This window comes from Carcharodon carcharias, chromosome 10 (genome assembly GCF_017639515.1).
Source record: "Carcharodon carcharias isolate sCarCar2 chromosome 10, sCarCar2.pri, whole genome shotgun sequence".
Classification (NCBI taxonomy): domain Eukaryota; kingdom Metazoa; phylum Chordata; class Chondrichthyes; order Lamniformes; family Lamnidae; genus Carcharodon; species Carcharodon carcharias.
This window is the reverse complement of record NC_054476.1, coordinates 63,353,851-63,374,649: the sequence shown is the minus strand read 5'-3', so window position 1 is coordinate 63,374,649 and position 20,799 is coordinate 63,353,851. Positions and strand designations below refer to the sequence as shown.

General features: G+C 42.9%; 2 protein-coding genes across 11 annotated transcripts in view; both read right to left on the bottom strand.

Moving 5' to 3' along the window:
* The window catches only part of hps5 (HPS5 biogenesis of lysosomal organelles complex 2 subunit 2), a 49,839-nt gene extending 47,584 nt beyond the window's left edge, over positions 1 to 2,255 (bottom strand). For 2 of the 3 annotated variants that reach the window (XM_041198024.1, XM_041198025.1), the window contains exon 1: positions 2,147 to 2,255. The gene's annotated coding sequence lies outside the window, so the exon portion shown is untranslated. The remainder of the gene's footprint in view (positions 1 to 2,146) is intronic. The other variant, XM_041198026.1, reaches the window with a different exon arrangement.
* A 5,199-nt stretch (positions 2,256 to 7,454) lies between these two features.
* gtf2h1 (general transcription factor IIH, polypeptide 1) overlaps positions 7,455 to 20,799 on the bottom strand; it is a 97,394-nt gene continuing 84,049 nt past the window's right edge. For all 8 annotated transcript variants that reach the window (XM_041196573.1, XM_041196572.1, XM_041196569.1 and 5 more), the window contains one exon: positions 7,455 to 8,042. In XM_041196573.1, coding sequence (XP_041052507.1) covers positions 7,956 to 8,042 — 87 coding nt within the window. In that variant the 3' untranslated portion in view covers positions 7,455 to 7,955. The remainder of the gene's footprint in view (positions 8,043 to 20,799) is intronic.

Sequence of the window (20,799 nt, the reverse complement as noted above, 5' to 3'; positions counted from 1 at the left end):
TCAGAGATACAATCAATATGCAGATTCTCAGCCTTAATAGGCTATTTAACAAGGTGGGATATTGCTTTGTTGGCAGGCAAATCTTGAATTGTATAAGGAATTGTTTACCTTCCCCAAAATAGATGATTTATTATTGGTGGTGGTTGTGTGTGCAGTCATAAGTGGAGTCCCACAGGGATCAGTGTCAAGTCTACTGCTTGTCACAATCTTTATTAATCATCTGGTTGAAGATAATGTGAAAACTATTTATAAAACAATTCTTAGAATGAAAAAAGAGGCTACAATCAGATCCGGATGTGATGGCACATATCTGGAGCCACATCTGGCATGTGACATTTAGCATAGATAATTGCAGTATTTTGCACATGGGTAGCGCTAACACCAAGCATATATCTACTGCGCAGGGCTCTGAACAAAAATCTGAGTAGGAAAGAGACCTGGGTATAATGGTGCATGAGTCTCTAAAGGTTCAAGATATGTGCCTTGAGGGTATAGAAAAAGTAAACATAGTATTTGTATGTCTTGCTAGGATGACCATAAGTTAGGCAGGTCAGGGACACCTGCGGTGCCCATATAAGGTGTGTAAATATGGAATGGTCGGGAGTGTGTTTTCCAAAGGGTCACTGACCTTTGAAACAAGTTGCCAGCTTGTGCAGTGAGTGCGAATTTGACACACAAATTCAACAAATAGCTGGATATTTCAGGCCTTTCATGACATCACAGCATGTAAAAAGGATATGTATAGCACTCTCAGTAGAACTCCTGGACCTAATTTAAATCAGCCTTGGGGTTAGAGGGGAAATTCCAGATTTAAATTTTCCCCTAAATTGGTGGTGTTTTTTATTTTTAAAAAGCTGTCCTTTTACCTCCCCCAGAACATTAGGTGGTTATTGGTGGTTGGGGGTCACACTGGAAATCCTGATGCTCAGTTGAGCCATGATTGTATGGAATATGTTTTGGGACCAACTGTTCTTTCTCATCTACCATTTTCATGTGACATGAGGCCCTGGGTAGGAGGGTCTTATGATTCTAGTTTTAGAAGAGTAATTGGTAGATGTGAGAAGCCTTTTCAGACTCTGTATTCTTGGCTTCTACAGCAGCTGCATGTGACACCCATTTTCTTCCTCATGCTGGTTACACAGCTTGCTTCCTCACAGCTTTGCAAAGACATAGCAGGTGTTGAATAATATCTCACTGTAAAAACTTACTAATATAAAACACAGTATAGGCATGACAAGCCAGCCCTTGACAGGCCCACATCACCTAATTCAACATTGCCCCAAGCTGCCCAGTGAACTCAGCCAGTAGGAACTCTTTCAAACCAAATTGTCAAACGTAACCAACACCAATAAAATCCACCAGCTGAAGGAAAATTATAATACCCATCTTCAAACAAAATATAAACACCAACAACCACCATGTGGGACCAATCACAGTCAACAAATGGAAAGAATGAGTAACAAAATATCATGTACGCTTGCAGCAGGCGGAGAGATATCACTCGCCGTTGAAGTCTTGGGGAGGGTGGAATATCTCTTATCAGTGAACAGAGTGATGTACAATATCATAAAATCAATGAGAAGCCTAGAAATACCCCAAAGTCAATGACTAAGGAATTGGATAGCCGACAGTTGTTGAACAAAGGAAGGAATTAAATCCCACAATTGGTGAAGGAGGGGATGGAATGTCCATCATGAGTTAGGAAGGCAGGATATCCAAAAGTGACTAGGGTGGGTATATCACAAGACCATTGCGAGGAGGAAGAGAATATCTGACAGCTGGTGAGCAGGAAAAGCATCTACACACACACACAAATACCCTAGTCAGATTCCCTGAGTAAATGAAGAGGATTGCGTATGGGGGTAGAGACAAGTGTGTCCTGGGAGGGTGCGGGAGCGAAGGGGATGCAGCTCGTACCGGGGGCGGGGAGATAGGGCTGCTCCTGAGTTCCAGACACTTTCAGTTCCTGAGCTTTGGTGACAGCTGGAGGCAGTGGTAAGGCTGCGGGCCCGGCCCACGAACAGAGCTTCCCGGTAACGGGTTTCAGGAAATTACCCAATCTGGAGCGGGACGCGGTAACCAATACCCAGCCCAATGAAACCGGCACCAAGTCCCGCAATCCCTCCCGGATCCAGCCTGCTTCTACCTGAAACCAGCCCACAAGCCGCTAAGCTGCTCCCGACCCGGTCCAACTCCGATCAGCCACTCAACCCGGCCGAAGGCCTGCCCCCAGCCGCGGACTTCCCCAAATAGGCCCCGCCCCGGGGCAACGCGCCCCGCCCCGGGGACTAGGCTTGGGAACGCGCCCTGCCCCGGGCTCTTCAGCTACGTGATGCATCACCACTTTTTTTCTCGGCTGGGAGTCCCGTATGAGATCTTACCAAGTCTCATCTCCGTACAACGACGCTGAGAAAAGCTATTTTTTTCCATCTGAGATTTGTCAATCATCACAGACCAGGAAATAAACCTAGGATCTTCCTGGCTGCATAAAGCAGCAGCAACACACCGGCTGTGTAATGATGTACTGAATCCTTGGATTAATGGTTCAGAGCTTTTGCAGATTTTTTGTGTCAGATGTGAAAAGTAAAAAATAGAGCTTTATCTTAAAGGTTTTTGGATGATTGCTTCCTTCTCTCAATAGACAGGCCATATGAAATATGTGTATGAGGGCTAGTTGGCCAAAAGGTAATTAAGTACTTTGTGTTCTTAATTCTTTATATACATCCTCCGTATGCCATAGGAATTAAGCCTTACCTGAGGTAGATAACGCTGCTTCTGGTCTCTGTAAAAATCCCAGCAGTTTAACACTAAGTTATTTTGATCTCAGGCAACTAAACTGACAGCAACTAAGAACCAAAAACCTACATCTCAAGTCATGCCTCATAATCAACATTGTAAAAATTGAGATTCAAAGAGTTTCCAACAAAACTCTGTACCCTTACCCACAGTAATTTTTCCCATTTTGCTCAACCACACTTAACATTCGGTAATACTAGGTCCTATTCAATCCGAGCTGAGATTCAAACCCCACAACCAATCTACTACCAAAACCGTCTAGTTGCAGTTCCACAATATTGCCCACCTCCGTCCGTACCTTTTATTCAACATCACTGAAATCCTTGTTTATTAATTTAATTATTTCCAGGTTCAATCTCTTCCTGTGCTCTTCTAAGTTGCTCCCTGAGCTCCTCACAATAATAACTCCAGCTTATCCAGAACTCCACCACTTTCACCCTGTCCCATAATAAGTCCACTCACCTGTCACATTTATCATCAACCTCCACTGGTTCCCACTCTCCAAGCATATTAACATCAAAATCCTAATATACAGTTACAAGTCCCTGTGCACTACATCCTATCTCGTACCATCCACCTTTTTGACTCTGAACTACTATCTACTTTCCTCTGCTCCACCACCAATGGTTGAGCCTTGAGCATCATGACCCCATTTTCTGAAACTGTCTTCCAAATGTTCTTCATCTTATTTCAACACTGTCTAACTTCAAAGACATCCTCAAAATTTACCTCTTCAACCTCACCTTTGGTCATTATCTTTGCTTTATCACAATTCTTGCTTGGTGATCAAATTGCCCCTCTGCCTTTTGAGTTGTGCCTTGGGACTTTTTGCTACCTTGTAAGTTGTTCTTGAAGTGCGTGAAGGATAATTGAACAGGATTGTGGTGTGTGAATCATTCATTTTATTTGCAAAATAAAGATGACCTTACAAAGTTTCTTTATTCCTCCATAGCAACCTGCCAAAGTATTTGCAATGGGAAAAGCCCTGCTGAGGAGACTTAACAATAATTGCTGGGTCAAATCTGCCAAAGATTTGCAGCAGTCCAAGTTTAGTTGGTAATACATAGTACAAGTGTGAATAAGACTCCGTGCTGGTGCTTTGTAAATACTTTAAATCATTATTTGAATGGTGTCAGGAAGCTGTTCTGGAACAAGTGGACGATTCAATGACATTTAAAACAAAAATAGAAATACCTATTTAACTTGCCTCTATATCTCTTCCCCGCAAGCTGATTAGTAGAAAGTATTCTGAGCTTTCACTTCATTTCCATTTATTGCCTTTGGTCTTTAAGACACAAGAAACAAATAATTGTCCAAACTTTCAAAGACACTTGATTTGGGTGATGTAATATCTTAGGTTTCTAAAAATGTTCACCTGGTGGAACCAGTGCTACACCTTTGACTAGAAAAAAAACAATTTCTTAAATCAGACTAAACTGGGAAAGATTATTTGCCAAGTACCAGCATTGGCTAAATCGTAGTATTCTAATTTTTGGATCAGAAAGTAGTGGGCTCAAACCTCATTCCAGAGAAATAAGCATGTGATCTAGGCTGGCATTTCAGTGCAGTACTGAGGGAGGTCTGCACCATCAGAGGTGCCATATTTTTTGTGAGATGTTAAAGAGAGGCCTACATATGAGCCCAATTTTAACTCTGTGGATGAGTGGGCTATGAATGAGTTAAAATCTTGACAAATATATTTCAACAGTACTTAATTGCCCATAAAGACATCTTGAGGTTATGCTACATAGCTGCAAGTTCTTTCTTTCTTTGGTAGAACCTCCAAGTGTATCCTAATGATTGTTTAGTCTAAATGCCAAAGTAAATGTGATTGATCAACATTAAACTCTTTCAGTTCATTAATTCTAAAAGCCAAAACCAAGGCAAATAATTTTGAAGCATCTGGAAGGGAGATCAGTAAGGATGGCAAAGCAGGTGCATACCACAAATGCAGGATGTGGAAGCTTTTGGAGAGCATCAGAATCCTGGACAACAACTGCAGTAAGTGCCTGCACCTCAAGGATCTTTAACTCAGTCATTGAGCTGAAGGCAAAGGTACAACACTATAGTGCGTGCGGGTGATGTGGGTAGAGTTACCTGGACACTTCAATCCAGTTTAGGTAGTCAGGTGCAGGTCTGATTAGCAGGGTGTAACTGAGAGTCAGACAGGTAATCAGGGGATTCCAAAGAAGAATCATACTGGACTCGAAACGTTTACTCTGTTTCTATCTCCACAGATACTGCTCGACCTCCTGAGATTTTCCAACCCTTTGTTTTTATTTCAGATCTCCAGCATCTGCTGTATTTTGCTTTTATTTAGGTAATAAGGGGATTCCAGGTGCAGTGTTGGGGGATCCTTGGCCTTTGCTCTTATTCCTGTAAAGTCCTGCAGGGTAGGTGAGCAAACTGTTCATGACAATATGGTACAGGAGACCATTCAAATGGATGACCGAAAAGAAACATGGTGGTGATTGGGGACAACATAGTCAAGTTGATAGGTACTGTTCTCTCCAGCCGTGACTGAATGTTTTGAAGGTTATGTTGCCTGGTCAGTACCAGAGTTAAGGACATCTCTCGTGGCTGGAGAAGAACTTGGAGTGGGAGGGGGAAAATCCAGTTGTCATGGTCCACATAGGAATCAACAATTATACTGGTTCTGTTGAGGGTTTGTGACAACCCAAGGTCGAAGTTAAAACATAGAATTTTAAATTGTTTTCTGAGCCATGTGCAAATTGGCATTGGGACAAACAGATTAGAAGGTTAAATGCATGACTATGTTTGTAAGAGTGGTGTGGGAGGCAGGGGTTTCAATTCATGGCACCAGTGCTAGTAAAAGGCAGAGCTGTTCCATTGGGATGGACTCCACTTAAACCAATTTAGGACCAGTGTCCTGGCAAATCATATACTAGAGCAGCAGATAGGGCTTTCATCTATTGAAAGGGATGACAAACTCCGGGTTTTACTCCCAAAGTCACCCAAACTTCAGGACCATCTTTCCAGTGCAACCAAAGCCAAGGACTGTATCCCTGTGTTGCAAAATCTGAACCTAATCCTTAGCACTGTTATACACCAAATGCCTACCTCAACTTGCTATATGTCCTACCCTTTAAAAATTATACAAATAAAATATATACTAAAAGATCACTTATCCACCCACTTGTCTTCCACAGAATGTTGCACACAGTTGCAAATTAAATTCCCAAAGCATTGGTAAAATCCAAGAATACCAATGAAATGAAAATGGATTTGGACTTTAATGTCTCTGATGTTAAATCCTACATGGAATAAGTCCCCTATTGTCATAAAACTCTGCATCTCCTCTTACTCACCATGAGCAATGTCACAAGAGAGTAATATGGGAAGATAGCAATTTGCGTTAATATGCTTTCCTATCCTTGGAATGCACCAAAGCACTTAACAATAATATTTTCTGTCTGTGAAAGCATATGAAAATTGGCTGCTACATTTGCATATAACAGTAACAACATAAAGTAATTCAATGGTTGTGAAATGCTTTGGCGCAACCTGAAGATGTTAAAGGCGCTATATAAAAGCAAGTTCTGCCTTTATTCCTTTCTTTCTCTCATGCCAACTGGCTCAATGTACTGAATACCTATTCTCTAAATATACTATAATAAAACTGTATAGTAACTTCAATGTATGATTTTTTTCTGAATATATAAACAATAATAGATACTGCATGAGGGGCTGTGAAGGATCCATTACATGGAACTGGCACTGAACAAAGAGCAAGGCACCATGACTTGGAGATGAAAGAGGTAGGCATCCACAGTGAATAAAAATAAAGACTTGCATTTATATAATGCTTTACACAACCACTGGATGTCTCAGAGCACTTCACAGCCAATGAAGTACTTTTTAAAGCGTGGTCAATGTTGTGATATAGGAAACACAGGAGCTAGTTTGCACTCTGCAAACTCCTAGATTATCTGTTTTTTTGTGATGTTGGCCGAGGGATAAATATTGGCCAGGACACCAGGGATGACTTTGAAATAACGCCATGGAATTTTTTTATATCCACTCGAGGAGACAAATAGGGCCTTGGTTTAACATCTCACCTGAAAGGCAGCACCTCTTACAATGCTCCCTCAATACTGCACTGGAGTGTCAGTCTTGACTTTTGTACTGAAGCCTTGGGCTGGGACTTGAACCTGGAACCTTGTGATTCACAGGCAAGTGTGCTACCAACTGAGCCATGGCTGACACACAATACTATGTAATGTGGTGCACAATGTAATTCATAACTTGTTTCACACAACTTTATAAAGAGCAATTTATGTAGAAAAGATTCATTATGGAAATGAAATCGCTCCAAGGGAAATAGGATAGAAAAAAAGACAAAATCTTGGGTATGTTTGTGGCAGTTATGCAATCAGATAAGTTTCTAGGTATAAGATACACCTGTACACATTTAAACAGGACTCTGGGTAGGTGACTACGCAGATGCAAGGGAAACTGGTAAGAATTGTATAAAATCATGGGTAGAGTAATGTGTATGATCCAGGGATCCTGAGTTATATTGGGACAGCATGTTCCTTTGTGAAAAATCACTTCTCATTCCAGCATATACACTGTTACAGAAAGTGTATATAACCACAATACATTTCTTAACATAAAAGATAACTCATTTGAGAAAGTTCAAATTAATTTCACATTTATTATTTATTTAAAATATCCACATCTTCCATCTCCTCAGTTACAAACAGGATCCAAAAACATCGGGTTACACTTTGAAAAAGTTTCACATTTACATTGTGCCATTCTTGTTTAAAACTGTACCCAAAAATGAAAAAAAAAAAGTTTATGCTAGAAAGACCATTGCTAAATATACTCAGTTATCATTTGACAGAATCTTTGTGCACAGAAGAAGCACTGCCTCCCCAAGCTGTGTTACACAGGAATTAGTCCTGTAGCTCTCTTCCGTTTTGGTCAGTTGGTGAGAGTCACCCCGAGTGGTCCATCTTATTGAATTGCTTTCTCCCAATATGCAGCTCTGTAAATTACATTGAGTCTCTTCAATGTCACAGGGCTCTCACATCCCTGTCCAGCATAGCAGGTTGGTGAGCTGGTCGCATGTGAGCTGGGACTTTGCAGGTAACACAATCTCTTGCTCTCAAACGTCTCAAAACAATGCAGCATCACGTCTTTTTCAGCATTCGTTTTGACTGCCAGACATGGAATTTACTGAAGGCTACCTGTAGCATATCTTCTAAATGACCAGTCAACTGTAAGACAACCAAAAAACAATGTAAACATGAAGCAAACCTCACAATCTAAGCCAGGCTAGAATTAAATTATACCACCTGCATCACACAGTTGACCTGCTCAAGAAAAATCAGTACAATTAGAAATGTCAACTGCAGACTCTCACTGCTTCAAGCCTGAAAGACACGGGCAATACTAAAACCTGCTTAAGGTGTCAATAATTTGTAGTCATCTCCAGGTCCCTTTTGTCTCTCTTCCAATTCCGTTCTGAAAATTATTTAATCTGCTTCCACCACCCTTTCAGGCATTGCATTCCAGATCATTACTCGCTCTGTAAATTTTTTTCATGTCACCTAATTACCTGAAATCTGCTCCCTAATTACTGACCCTCCTGCTTCTCTCTTTATTGAAACACCTTTTGAACACCTCTATCAAATCTCCTCTTAACAATTTCTGCTTTAAGAAGAGCCACCCAGTTTCTTTAGTCTCTCCTTGTAACTGAAGTCTTTCATCATTAGTACTATTTCAGTCTGCACCTTCGCTGAGGCCTTAACTTCCTTACTAAATTATGATGCCCAGAATGGGCTACAATATTCCAGATGGGAGCTAACCAATGTTTTACCATTGCCGTCCATACCTTCAGCTGTCTGGGCCCTAAGCTTCTCAGCTTCCCTAACTGTGTCTCTTCTTTTAAGATACTCCTTCAAATCTATCCCTTTTACCAAGTTTTTGGACATATGTTCTAATATCTGTTTCTGTGGCTCAGTGTCAAATCTTGTTGATAACAATCCTGTGTAGCACCTTGAGACTACTCACTATGTTAAAGGCACTACTTAAATGCAATGTGATTCTTAGTCCACCCACCAAACACAGCTTGTAGCAAGTTGCCAAATTATTCAACTGAGAAAGGTGTAACTGACCCAGACAGATCAGAAAATTGTTCCACATTTGACTTAACTGGGGCATTAAAATTTGCCCCAGGGAGGAGGAAAACAATCAAAATTTCACTCCTATTTGCTAGCCGTGATCCCAGCTGGAAAGTGGTTATACTTGGATATTGGGCAAAAAACTTTAAAACGTTCTGTGGTTCAATCAAGTTGAGTGTAATGATCTTGACACTACTTACTGGCTGGGCTCACAAAATTGCGCAATTGGATGAGGTGTCTTAGGATGCCTGCTGCCATCCATGGAACCATGAACCAAATAAATATCCTCACAGAATGGGAAAAAAAACTGGTAATATATAACCTCACCTTGCAGAAAAACTGCCGAAACCCATGTTTACATAACTCCCCTCACCAGCTGCAGAGTAAATCTATTCTGGATAAATATCCCCTCTCCAGACTTTCAATTTTTCTTTCAATTTAGTATGTGACATTCGTTGCTCACAATGCAGTCTACTCTACATTGGGAAGACTAAACAGATTGGGGAGCCGCTTTGCAGACCACCTCCGTTCAGTCTGCTAACGTGAACCTAAACTTCCAGTGGCCTGCCATTATAATTCTCCACCTTACTCTCTCACTAAGCTCTCTGTCCTGTCTCCTGCAGTGATACAATGAGCTCAATGTAAACTCCAGGAACAGCACCTTGTCTTTCAATTAGGCACTTTACAGCCTTCCACTCTCAACATTGAGTTCAACAATTTCAGACTAACCTCTGCTCCAATTTTGTTTCATTTTTCTTCGCAGGTGCATTTTACTCTAATTATTTTCTTGTTTGTACTTTCAGATCTTAGCTATTCATCCTTCTGCCATTTGCACCTCCTCTAGACATATGTTTTATCTCTTTACTTGTCCCATTACTACTCCCTTTGGCCTTGCACCACCAACCCTTGTGTCATTTAAGCTCTCCTGTCTTCCACCCTATCACATGCCTTCCCTTTTGTTCTTTTTCTCCACCCTCCTCTCTTTCACTTGTTTGAAAGGTATTATATTTCTAACCTTTCCCAATTTTGATGAAAGATTGTCAGCCTGAAATGTGAACTGTTTCTCTCTCTCTCTGCAAATGCTGCCTGATCTACTAAATAATTCCAGTGTTTTCTGCTTACACTATGTAATCCATGTTGTACAAACAACCCTTCCTAGCATTTACAACAGATTCAATCCACATATATATGCTCACATTGAACCCATGCTGTGCATTTGGTTGACCTAAGAAACAGATTTCCAGATAAGCCCTGGAATTCAGCTCACACTAAGTTTCGATGGGGGAGAGATGGGTTTGATAGGGGGGTGGTTTTAAACTAACTCAGCAGGGGTGTGGGAACCAGGAGTGAATATTAGATTAATACCAAGGTGCACAAAATACTGGGAGAGACTTGTCCCATTACCACTCCCTTTGGCCAAGATAGGACTAGAATAGAGAATAGTAAGTTAATAGATTTGGAGTAAGGGAGAAAGTAACGAAGTCTAAATCAGGGTTATACTGTATGTATATGAATGCACAGAGTATAGCAAATAAGATTGGTGAGTTACAAGCATAGATTGCCATGTGGAAATATGATGTGGCGATAACAGAGGCCTCGCTTAAGGAAGAGCAGGTCTGGGTGTTATATATTCTTAGGTACAAGATGTTCAGGAAAGATAGAACAGAAGGAAAAGGAGGAGGGGTGGCTGTACTGGTAAGGAGAGCATTGCAGTGCTGGAGAAAGAAGATGTCCCATAGGGTTCAAGGACAGAATCAGTTTGACTAGAGCAAAAGAGTGCAATTATGTTTCTTAGTGTCGTCAATAGGCTACCAATTAGTGGGAAAGATGTAGAGGAACAAATCTGCAGGGAAATTAGAGAGGTGCAAACATCATAGAGTAGTTATAATGGGGGACTTTAATTACCCGAATATAGACCGGGATAGTGGTAGCCTAAAGGGTAGAGAGGGGCAAAAGTTCCTAGAGTGTGTTCAGGAGAATTTTCTACAGTAGTATGTGTCCAGTCCAATAAAAAAGGAGGCACTGCTACTCCTGGTTCTTGAAAATGAGCTGGGCTAAGTAGATCAAATGTCAGTGGGGGAACATTTAGGAATGATCATTGTATCATAAGGTTTAGGATGACAGCATAAAAGGACAATGGGAAATCCAGAGTAAGAACAATTAACTGGGTGAGAGCCAACTTGAATGGGGCAAGAACGGAGCTGGGCCAGTTAGACTTGAACCATAGGTTGGTGGGAAAAACTGCAGCTGAACAATGGGCTACCTTCAAAAAAGAGATGGATTGGGCACAGTCAAGGTGGAAAGGGAAAGGTAGGGCAACAAATCCAGAGCTACCTGGATGAAAAGGGAGATAGAAATTACAATAAAGAAAATAAAGTGTGCTTATGACAGGTGTCAGGTAGAAAATACAATTGAGAACCAAGCTGAATACAAAACGTTCAGAGGACAGTTGAAGAAGCAAATAAGAGAAGCGAAGAGGGATAATGTGAAAATACTGGAAGCCAACATAAAGGGTAATCCTAAAGTCTTCTATAGGCACATAAATAGTAAAATGGTGGTAAAAGGAGGAATAGTGCTGATTAGGGACCAAAAAGGGAATTTACACATGGAGGCAGGGGCATAGCTGAGGTGTTAAATGAATAATTTGCACCTGTCTTTACCAAGGTAGCAGAGGCTACCCAGGCCATGGTGACAGAGAAGGAAACTTTGTCACTAGAAGGGTTCAAAATTGATAAGAAGGATGTATTGGATAATTGTCAGTACTTAAAGTTGACAAGGAACCGGAACCAGATGAGATGCATCGAAGGATATTGAAGGAAGTGAGAGTGGAAATGGCAGGGGCACTGGGCATATTCTTTCAGTCTTCCCTGGACTCAGGGTATATGTGCCAGAGGACTGGAGAATTGCAAACATTACACCCTTGTTCACAAAAGATTGTAAAGATAAGCCCAGCAATAACAGCCCAGTCAGTTTAGCTTCGGTGGTGGGGAAGCTTCTAGAAACAATTATTCTGGATAGAAATAATAGTCACATGGAAAAATATGGGGTTGATTAGGAAGGGCCAGCATGGATTTCTTAAGGGAAAATTGTGTTTAATTAACAGAGTTTTTTTGAAGAGGTAGCAGAGAAGGGTGATGAGGGTAATGTTGTTGATGTGGTGTACATGGACTTCCAAAAGGCATTCATAACAGTGCCACACAACAGACTTGTGTGAAAAGTTATAACTCAAGGAATAGAAAGGACAGTAGCAATGTGGATACAAAACTAGCTGAGTGGTAGGAAACAGCGAATCATGGTTAATGGATATTTTTCAGGTTGGAGGAAGGTTTGTCGTGGAGTTCCCCAGGGGTCAGTATTGGGACCCTTGCTTTTCCTGAGATATAATAATGATCTAGATCTTAACGTGCAGGGGACAATTTCAAAGGTTCTGGGTGATACAAAACTTGGAAGTATTGTAAACTGTGAGGACAGTGTAGAACTTTCAAAAGGACATAGACAAGTTGGTGGAGTGAGCAGATAGGTGGCAGGTGAAGTTCAAAGCAGAGAAGTGTGAGGTGATTCATTTTAGTAGGAAGAACATGGAGAGACAATATAAAATAAGGGGCACAACTATAAAGGATGTGCAGGAACAGAGGGGCCTGGGTGTATATGTGCATAAGTCATTGAGGGCAGGACAGGTAGAAAGAGCAGTTAATAAGTTGTAAAGGAAATCTCTTTTTTTTTTCCTAATATTACTGTGGGATACTGAAGCAGTCTTATGGGGACTGTGTGTATGTATGTTGTGTGTGGTTTTTGTGTGTCCAGTTTAATTAAACTGCAGACAGTCAGACTGCAAGGTTTGAATCATCAAAAGGGATTAGGTATAAAACAGGCATTTGAAATGGAGGTGGGTAAGCTAGCATGAAGTCTCAGCAGATACAATGTGAATGGAATTGGCATTTTTAAATAAGTTGAGGTTTTTTGATTTTCAAAGGGACATGATAAATAAATCAAAGTTAAGTTTATTTTTCCTGAAAGAACTGGCCATAATAACAACACGAAAGATTTTACATTCTGGGAAAAGTAACTTCCAAAGAAAGTTTGAAACAATGGGATTTACAGATCAAAGCTGAGAAATATATTTAAAGGAAGGAAGGAAAGCTGTATGGGGATGTGGCTGTGTGAGATCTTGAAAGGTGCACTGTGAGAAACAGCTGGGGCAAAAACATGTAACTGCCACCCTGGAGAAGTTTGCTGTTCCAGTAACCAAGTTTTTATTAAAAGCCTTTGGAATTCCGTTGTCGAGTGAGAAGGAGAAAGAAGCTGTGAAATACCTCCCTTACAGCCACAGTGGGTGCCTGGTTGTTTTATAGATTAAGAATCTATTTGGAGTGTTGCCTGAAAGAAGCATGTAGTTGGGAGTTTAGTTAAGTGGAAATCTGTTGAGAACAGTTATAAAACTAAATGTAACTGTAGTTTTGTGTGTTTAAGTTTTCTTTTCTTAATATATGTTTTAATTTGAACTTTAAAATCTCTAAAAGTGGTAGTGGACTTATTACTCCTGACTTCAGTGCATTAACCTTCTCGTAATAAATACAAATTGCAAAATCGCTGTGATAGCGTGGCCAAGTTTTCCTCTGGGATTTGGTCAGCTTGGCAAATACCATCTACCATATCATAACAAAATCATACCGTATGCTAGGCTTTATTAACAGGGGCATAGATTACAAGGGCAAAGAGGTTATCCTGAACTTGTATAGGACACTAGTTAGACCTCAGCTGGAATATTGTGTACAGTTTTAGGTGCCAATTCTGTGATTCAGTGATAGTGATCAGTGAAGGCAATAAGTCAATTTCCAACCCAAATTTTTCCATTTGTCCACTCAAGCCAGATGTCAATCTAGGAGTGTAATTTGGTGGACTAAAGAAAGCCTGGAAAGGAAGTTACAAGGTCCTTACTCACTCATTTGACAAGTTTCATTATATGATCTCTCAAGTATCAATGTACCAAATTTGGAAAGATTTGCAAGGCTAAGCACAGCTTTTGTTGGTTTTAAACGTACAGCAATTCCAATCTGGCCAAATACCGCCCCAACAGTCTACTCTCAATCATTGGCAAAGTGATGGCAGGTGTCGTTGACCATGTTATCAAGCAGCACTTACTCAGCAATAACCTGCTCACCGATGTTCAGTTTGGGTTCCTCCAGGACCACTAGGCTCCAGACCTCATGACAGTCTTGGTCCAAACATGAACAAAAGAGCTGGGGCAGAATTTAATTGTCGCAGTGGTGCACCTTTCCAACATGCTGGAGAGCCAGTAGCAACCCCACTGAGACCAATTCCAGGAGCACTGTTGGGATTATGTCCCAATCAGGTAGCCTGCTGGCTGCCGTCAGGGCTCCCAGCTCCACTGAGGGCAATTTCCTGTCGGACTTCCAGGTGTGGACCGGAGCTGTCAATCACAGGCACACCACGGGGAGCGGTGGCCAACGCCGGTAGTGTAGTGGGGCTACAAGAAGGATCGTGGCTGGAGCCCTGGACTGCAGATAAGTTGGGTAAGATTGGCAGGGCCAGTCAGGGAGGCCCCAGGAATGGGGTGTGGGGGAGGAGGGTGGGGGGAGAACCAGGGTTGTTGCCAAAGGCAGGGTGGTGGCTTCCCAAGGGTCCCTCCATTGGGCTCAGGATGCAAGAGAAGAAGGGACTCCTCCCCCCCACCCCACCCCCACCAGATACAGCCGTACCCACCAGGGTTTACCTGGCAAGTTGCCCACATGGCGTAGTCTGCCCGCCATTGGTAGAATACCAGCGCAGTGGGTTAAGGCCTTAAGTAGCCTCCAGTTTGGGGGGGGGGGGCATTAAATTCCATCCCTCAATTCCAGAGATAAGGTGAGAGTGACTGCCCTTGACATCAAGGTGGCATTTTTTAAAAACTCATTCACGGGATGTGGACTTCGCTGGCTGGGCCAGCATGTATTGCCCATCTCTAGTTGCCCTTGAGAAGGTGGTGGTGAGCTGCCTTCTTGAACCACTGCAGTCCATGTGGTGTAGGTACACCCAGAGTGCTGTTAGAAAGGGAATTCCAAGATTTTGACCCAGCGACAGTGAATGAACGGCGATATATTTCCAAGTCAGGATGGTGAGTTACTTGGAGGGGAACCAGCAGGTGGTGGTGTTCCCATCTATCTGCTGCCCTTGTCCTTCTAGGGGTAGTAGTTGTGGGTTTGGAAGGTGCTGTCTAAGGAGCCTTAGTGAACTGGTGATTGACTAAGCGTGGCATCAAAGAGCCCGAGCAAAATTGAAGTCAGCAGGAAACATGGGGAAATCTGTCCACCAGTTAAAGTCATACCTAACACAAAGCAAGATGGTCATAGTATTTGAAGGCCAATAATCTCAGCCCCAGCTGCAGGAACTCCTTAGGGCAGTGCCATAAGCCCAGTCATCTTTAGCTGCTTCAACAATTACCACCCCTTCACCATAAGGTGTGAAATGGGATGTTCACTGATGATTACAGATTATTCTGCACCACTTAGGTACTAAAGCTAAACTTACGTGCATGCAGCAAGACCTGGACAGCATTCAGGGTTGGGCTGATAAGTGGCAAATAGTATTTGCATCACACAAATGCCAGGCAATGAATATCTTTAACACTACAGAATCTAACAATCTCCCATTAATTTCAATGGCATGACCATCATTGAATCCAATCAACATACTAGGGGTTACTATTGATAAGAAACTTAAGTGGAGCAGCCATATTTATAATGCGCCTTAAAGAGCAAGTCAGAGGCTGGAATTCTGCAGTGAGTAATTCAGCTCCTGACTCCCCAAAGTCTGTCCACCATCTACAAGGCACAAGTCAAGTGTGTGATGGATTACTCTCCATTTGTCTGGATGAGTGCAGCTCCAACAACACTTAAGAGGCTCAACATCATCCAGGAGAAAGCAACCTGCTTGATTGGCAAAACAAAAACAGAAATACCTGGAAAAACTCAGCAGGTCTGGCAGCATCGGCGGAGAAGAGCAAAGTTGACGTTTCGAGTCCTCATGACCCTTCAACAGAACTAAGTAGAAATAGGAAAGGGGTGAAATAAAAGCTGGAACCCCTTTCCTATTTCTACTTAGTTCTGTTGAAGGGTCATGAGGACTCGAAACATCAACTTTGCTCTTCTCCGCCGATGCTGCCAGACCTGCTGAGTTTTTCCAGGTATTTCTGTTTTTGTTTTGGATTTCCAGCATCCGCAGTTTTTTGTTTTTATATCTGCTTGATTGGCACCCCATCCACCACCTTAAACATTCACTCTCTCCATCACTGGCACATAGTGTCATTAGTGTGTACCATTTACAAGATGCATTGCAGCAATTCACGAAGCCTGCATCCAAAGCACCTTCCAAACCTGCAAACTCTACCAACTGGAAGAACAAACAAGTAGATGCAAAGGGATCCTCACCACCTGCAAGACCCTTCCAAGCCAAGCACCATCCTGTCTTAGAACTATATTGCTGTTCCTTCATTGTCACTGGGTCAAAACCTTCCTAACAGCATCTGGGTGTACCTACAGCAAATGCAGTGGTTCAAGAAAGTGGCTTACTGCCACCTTCTCAAGGGCAGTTAAGGATGGGCAATAAATGCTGGTCTTGCCAGCAACGTTCAGATCCCATGAATGAATAAAAAACAACTTTGGACTAAGTGAGCTTTGCGTTCATGGGGGAGGCAGCCCTGTAGTGGTATTTTCACTTGGACTGATAATCCAGAGACCCAGGGTAATGCTCTGGGGACCTGGGTTCAGATCCCACCACGGCAGATGATGGAATTTGAATTTAATAAAAATCTGGAGTTAAAAGACTATTGATGAGCACAAAACCATTGTCAATTGTCATAAAAACCCATTTGGTCCAGCCTACATGTGACTCCAGATCCACAGCAATGTGGTTGGCTCTTAAACGTCCTGTGAAATGATCAAGCAAGCCACTCAGTTGTATCAAACTGCTAAAGAGTCAAGAAAAAGGAATGAAAACAGATGGACTACCTGGCATTGCCTAGGCACCAGAAATAACAACCGCAAACCCAGCCCTGTTGGCCCTGCAAAGTCCTCCTTTGGGGACTTGTGTCCAAATTGGGAGGAACGCCTCAAGCAACAGTCACTCATCCTGACTTGGAAATATATCACTGTTCCTTCACTTTCGCTGGGTCAAAATCCTGGAACTTCCTTCCAACAGCACCGTGGGTGTACCTACACCACAGGGACTGCAGCGGTTCAAGAAGGCAGCTCAACACCACCTTCTCAAGGGCAACCAGGGATGTAAAATAAATGCTGGCCCAGCCAGCAAAGCCCACATCCCATAAATGATTTTTTTTAAAAAGCCTGACATAGTCATACTCACGGAATCATACCTTACAGATCATGTCCCAGACACCACCACCACCATCCCTGGATATGTCCAGTCCCACCATCACTGGTTATGTCCAGTCCCACCGGCAGGACAGGCCCAGCAGAGGTGGCGGCAGAGTGCTATACAGTCAGGAAGGAGTTGCCCGGGGAGTCCTCAACATCGACTCTGGCGTCCATGAAGTCTCACGGCATTAGGAAAAACACAGGAAAGGAAACCTCCTGCTGATTATCACATACCGCTCCCCACAGCTGATGAATCGGTACTCCTCCATGTTGAATGCCACTTGGAGGAAGCACTGAAGGTGGCAAGGGTGCAGAATGTACTCTGGTTGGGGGACTTCAATGTCCAAGACCAAGAGTTGCTCAGTAGCACCACCACAGACCGAAATGGCCAAGTCCTAAATGACATAGCTGCTAGACTGGGTCTGCGGCAGGTGGTGAAGGAACCAACAAGAGGGGAAAACATACTTGACCTCATCCTCACCAACCTGCCTGCCGGAGATGCATCAGTCCATGACAGTATCGGTAGGAGTGACCACAGTATTGGTAGGAGTGACTACCACACAGTCCTTGTGGAGGATACCCTCCATCGTGTTATGTAGCACTACCACTGTGCTAAATGCAATAGATTTTGAACAGATCTAGCAACTCAAGACTGGGCATCCATGAGGTGCTGTGGGCCATCAGCAGCAGTAGAATTGTACACAACCACAATCTGTAACCTCATGGCCCAGCATATCCCCCACTCTACCACCCAGCCAGCAATCAACCCTGGTTTAATGAAGAGTGCAGGAGTGCATGCCAAGAGCAGCAGCAGGCATACCTAAAAATAAGGTGTCAACCTGATGAAGCTACAACACAGAACTACTTGCATGCCAAACAGCATAAGCAGAAAGACAGAGCTAAGCAGTTCCACAATCAACATGTCAGATCTAAGCTCTGCAGTCCTGCCACATCCAGTAGTGAATGGTGGTGGACAATTAAACAACTCACTGGAGGAGGAGGAGGCTCCACAAATATCCCCATCCTCAATGATGGAGGAGCCCAGCACATCAGTGCAAAAGATAAGGTTGAAGCATTTGCAACAACCTTCAACCAGAAGTGCTGAGTGGATGATACATCTCGGCCCCCTCCATTGGTCCCCAGTATCACAGATGCCAGTCTTCAGCCAATTCGATTCACTCCATGTGATATCAAGAAATGGTTGAAGGCATTCGATACTGAAAAGGCTGTGGGCCCTGACAGTATTCTGGCAATAGCACTGAAGACTTGTGCTCCAGAACTTGCTGCTCCCCAAGCCAAGCCATCCCATTACAGCTACAATACTGGCATCTACCCGACAATGTGGAAAATTGCCCAGGTGTGTCCTGACCACAAAAAGCAGAACAAATCCAACCCTGCCAATTACTGCTCCATCAGTCTACTCTCGACTATCAGTAAAATGATGAAAGGGGTCATCAAGTGTGCTATCAAACGGCACTTGCTGAGCAATAACATTCTCATTAACGCTCAGTTTGGGTTCTGCCAGGATCACTCAACTTCTGATCTCATTACAGCCTTGGGTTCAAACATGGACAAAAGAGCTGAACTTCAGAGGTGAGATGAGAGTGACTGCCCTTGGCATTTGACCGAGTGTGGCATCAAGAAGCCCTAGCAAAACTGGAATTAATGGAAATAAGGGGGGAAACTCTTTGCTAGTTGGTGTCATACCTAGCACAAAGGAAGATGGTTGTGCTTGTTGGAGGTCAATCATCTCAGTTCCAGGACATCACTGCAGGAATTCCTCAGGATAGTGTGCTCAGCCCAACCATCTTCAACTGCTTCATCAATGACCTTCCTTAGGTCATAAGGTCAGAAGTGGGGATGTTTGCTGATAACTGCACAATGATCAGCACCATTCATGACTCCTCAGATACTGAAGCAGTCCATGTCCAAAAGCAGCAAGACCTGGACAATATCCTGGCTTGGGCTAATAAGTGGCAAGTAACATTCGTGCCACACAAGTGCCAGACAATGACCATTTCCAACAAGAGACAACCTAACCATCTTCCCTTGACATTCAATGGCATTATCATTGCTGAATCCCCCATTATCAACATCCTGGGAGCACACCATTGATCAGAAACTGAACTGGACTAGCCATTTAAATACTGTGGCTTCAAGAGCAGGTCAATAGAGGCTAGGAATCCTGTGGCGAGTAACTCACCTCCTGACTCCCCAAAGCCTGTCCACCATCCACTAGGCACAAATCAAGAATATGATGGGCTACTCTCCACTTGCCTGGATCAGTACAGCTCCAACAACACTCAAGAAGCTTAACATCATCCAGGACAAAGCACCCTTTCCACAAGTATTCACTCCCTCCACCATTGACACATAGTAGCAGCAGTGTGTCCCATCTGCAAGATGCACTGCAGGAACTCACCAAGGCTCCTTAGGCAGCACCTTCCAATCTAACAACCGCTACCATCTAGAAGAACAAGGGCAGCAGACACATGGGAACACCACCAGCTGAATGTTCGCCTCCAAGCCACTCACCATCCTGACTTGGAAATATATCACCATTTCTTCATTGTCACTGGGTCAAGATCTTGAAACCTCCTCCCTAATAGCACTGTGGGTGTATCTACCCCACAGGGACTGCAGTGGTTCAAGGCGGCAGCTCACCACCACCTTCTCAAGGGCAATTAGGGATGGGCAATAAACGCTGGCCCAGTAAGTGGATTTTTAAAAATCTGTTACCCATGTTGCTGCTGATCTACCACCAGAAAGATAAAGGTGGTGAATATACTTTTCTCAAGGACAATAAAGTATGGAAGAGTTACAAAATTATTATTTATACTGTAAGTGCAGCTACTCCCTATTCAAATTAGCCTAGTCCTGCCAAACAATTGCAAGAGGGAGATGTGCTCTACTAATTGTTCTCTAGTCTATGATCATGATGTCAGATAGAATGATCCCTCGCCCAGCATTCCAGTATCAGCCTCAATTGGTTAGGTTCCCCGAATTATAGTATTTTTTAAACTTATCTCCTTGAAATTTGCACACTGTTATCTCACTTTGTACCATTTTGACAGACTTTGCCAGCCACACTTTGAGAAACAGTGATCTACACCACATGATGCAAGATAAATACGCTTAGTTTACTGCAGGCACAAAAAGCCACATGGGATTGTGATATAGTGGTAATAACAGAGATGTGGTACAAACAAGAAGAGAAGGGCACTTGACATCCCCAGTTACAATGTATTCGGAAAGGGCAAAAAAGGACGGGTAGAGTGGCAGTTCTGTTCAAGATCCTTTTGCAGCACTGGAAAGGGATGATACACCTGAGGGTTCAATCAAAGTCAGGATCCATTTGGTTAGAATTATAGAACAATAGAGGAACAGCTGGGTATGTATTAAAGGCCATCAAATAGTGAGAAGGAAATAGAGGAGCTAATCCGTAGGCAAATTATAGAAAGATGCAAGATCTAGAGCAG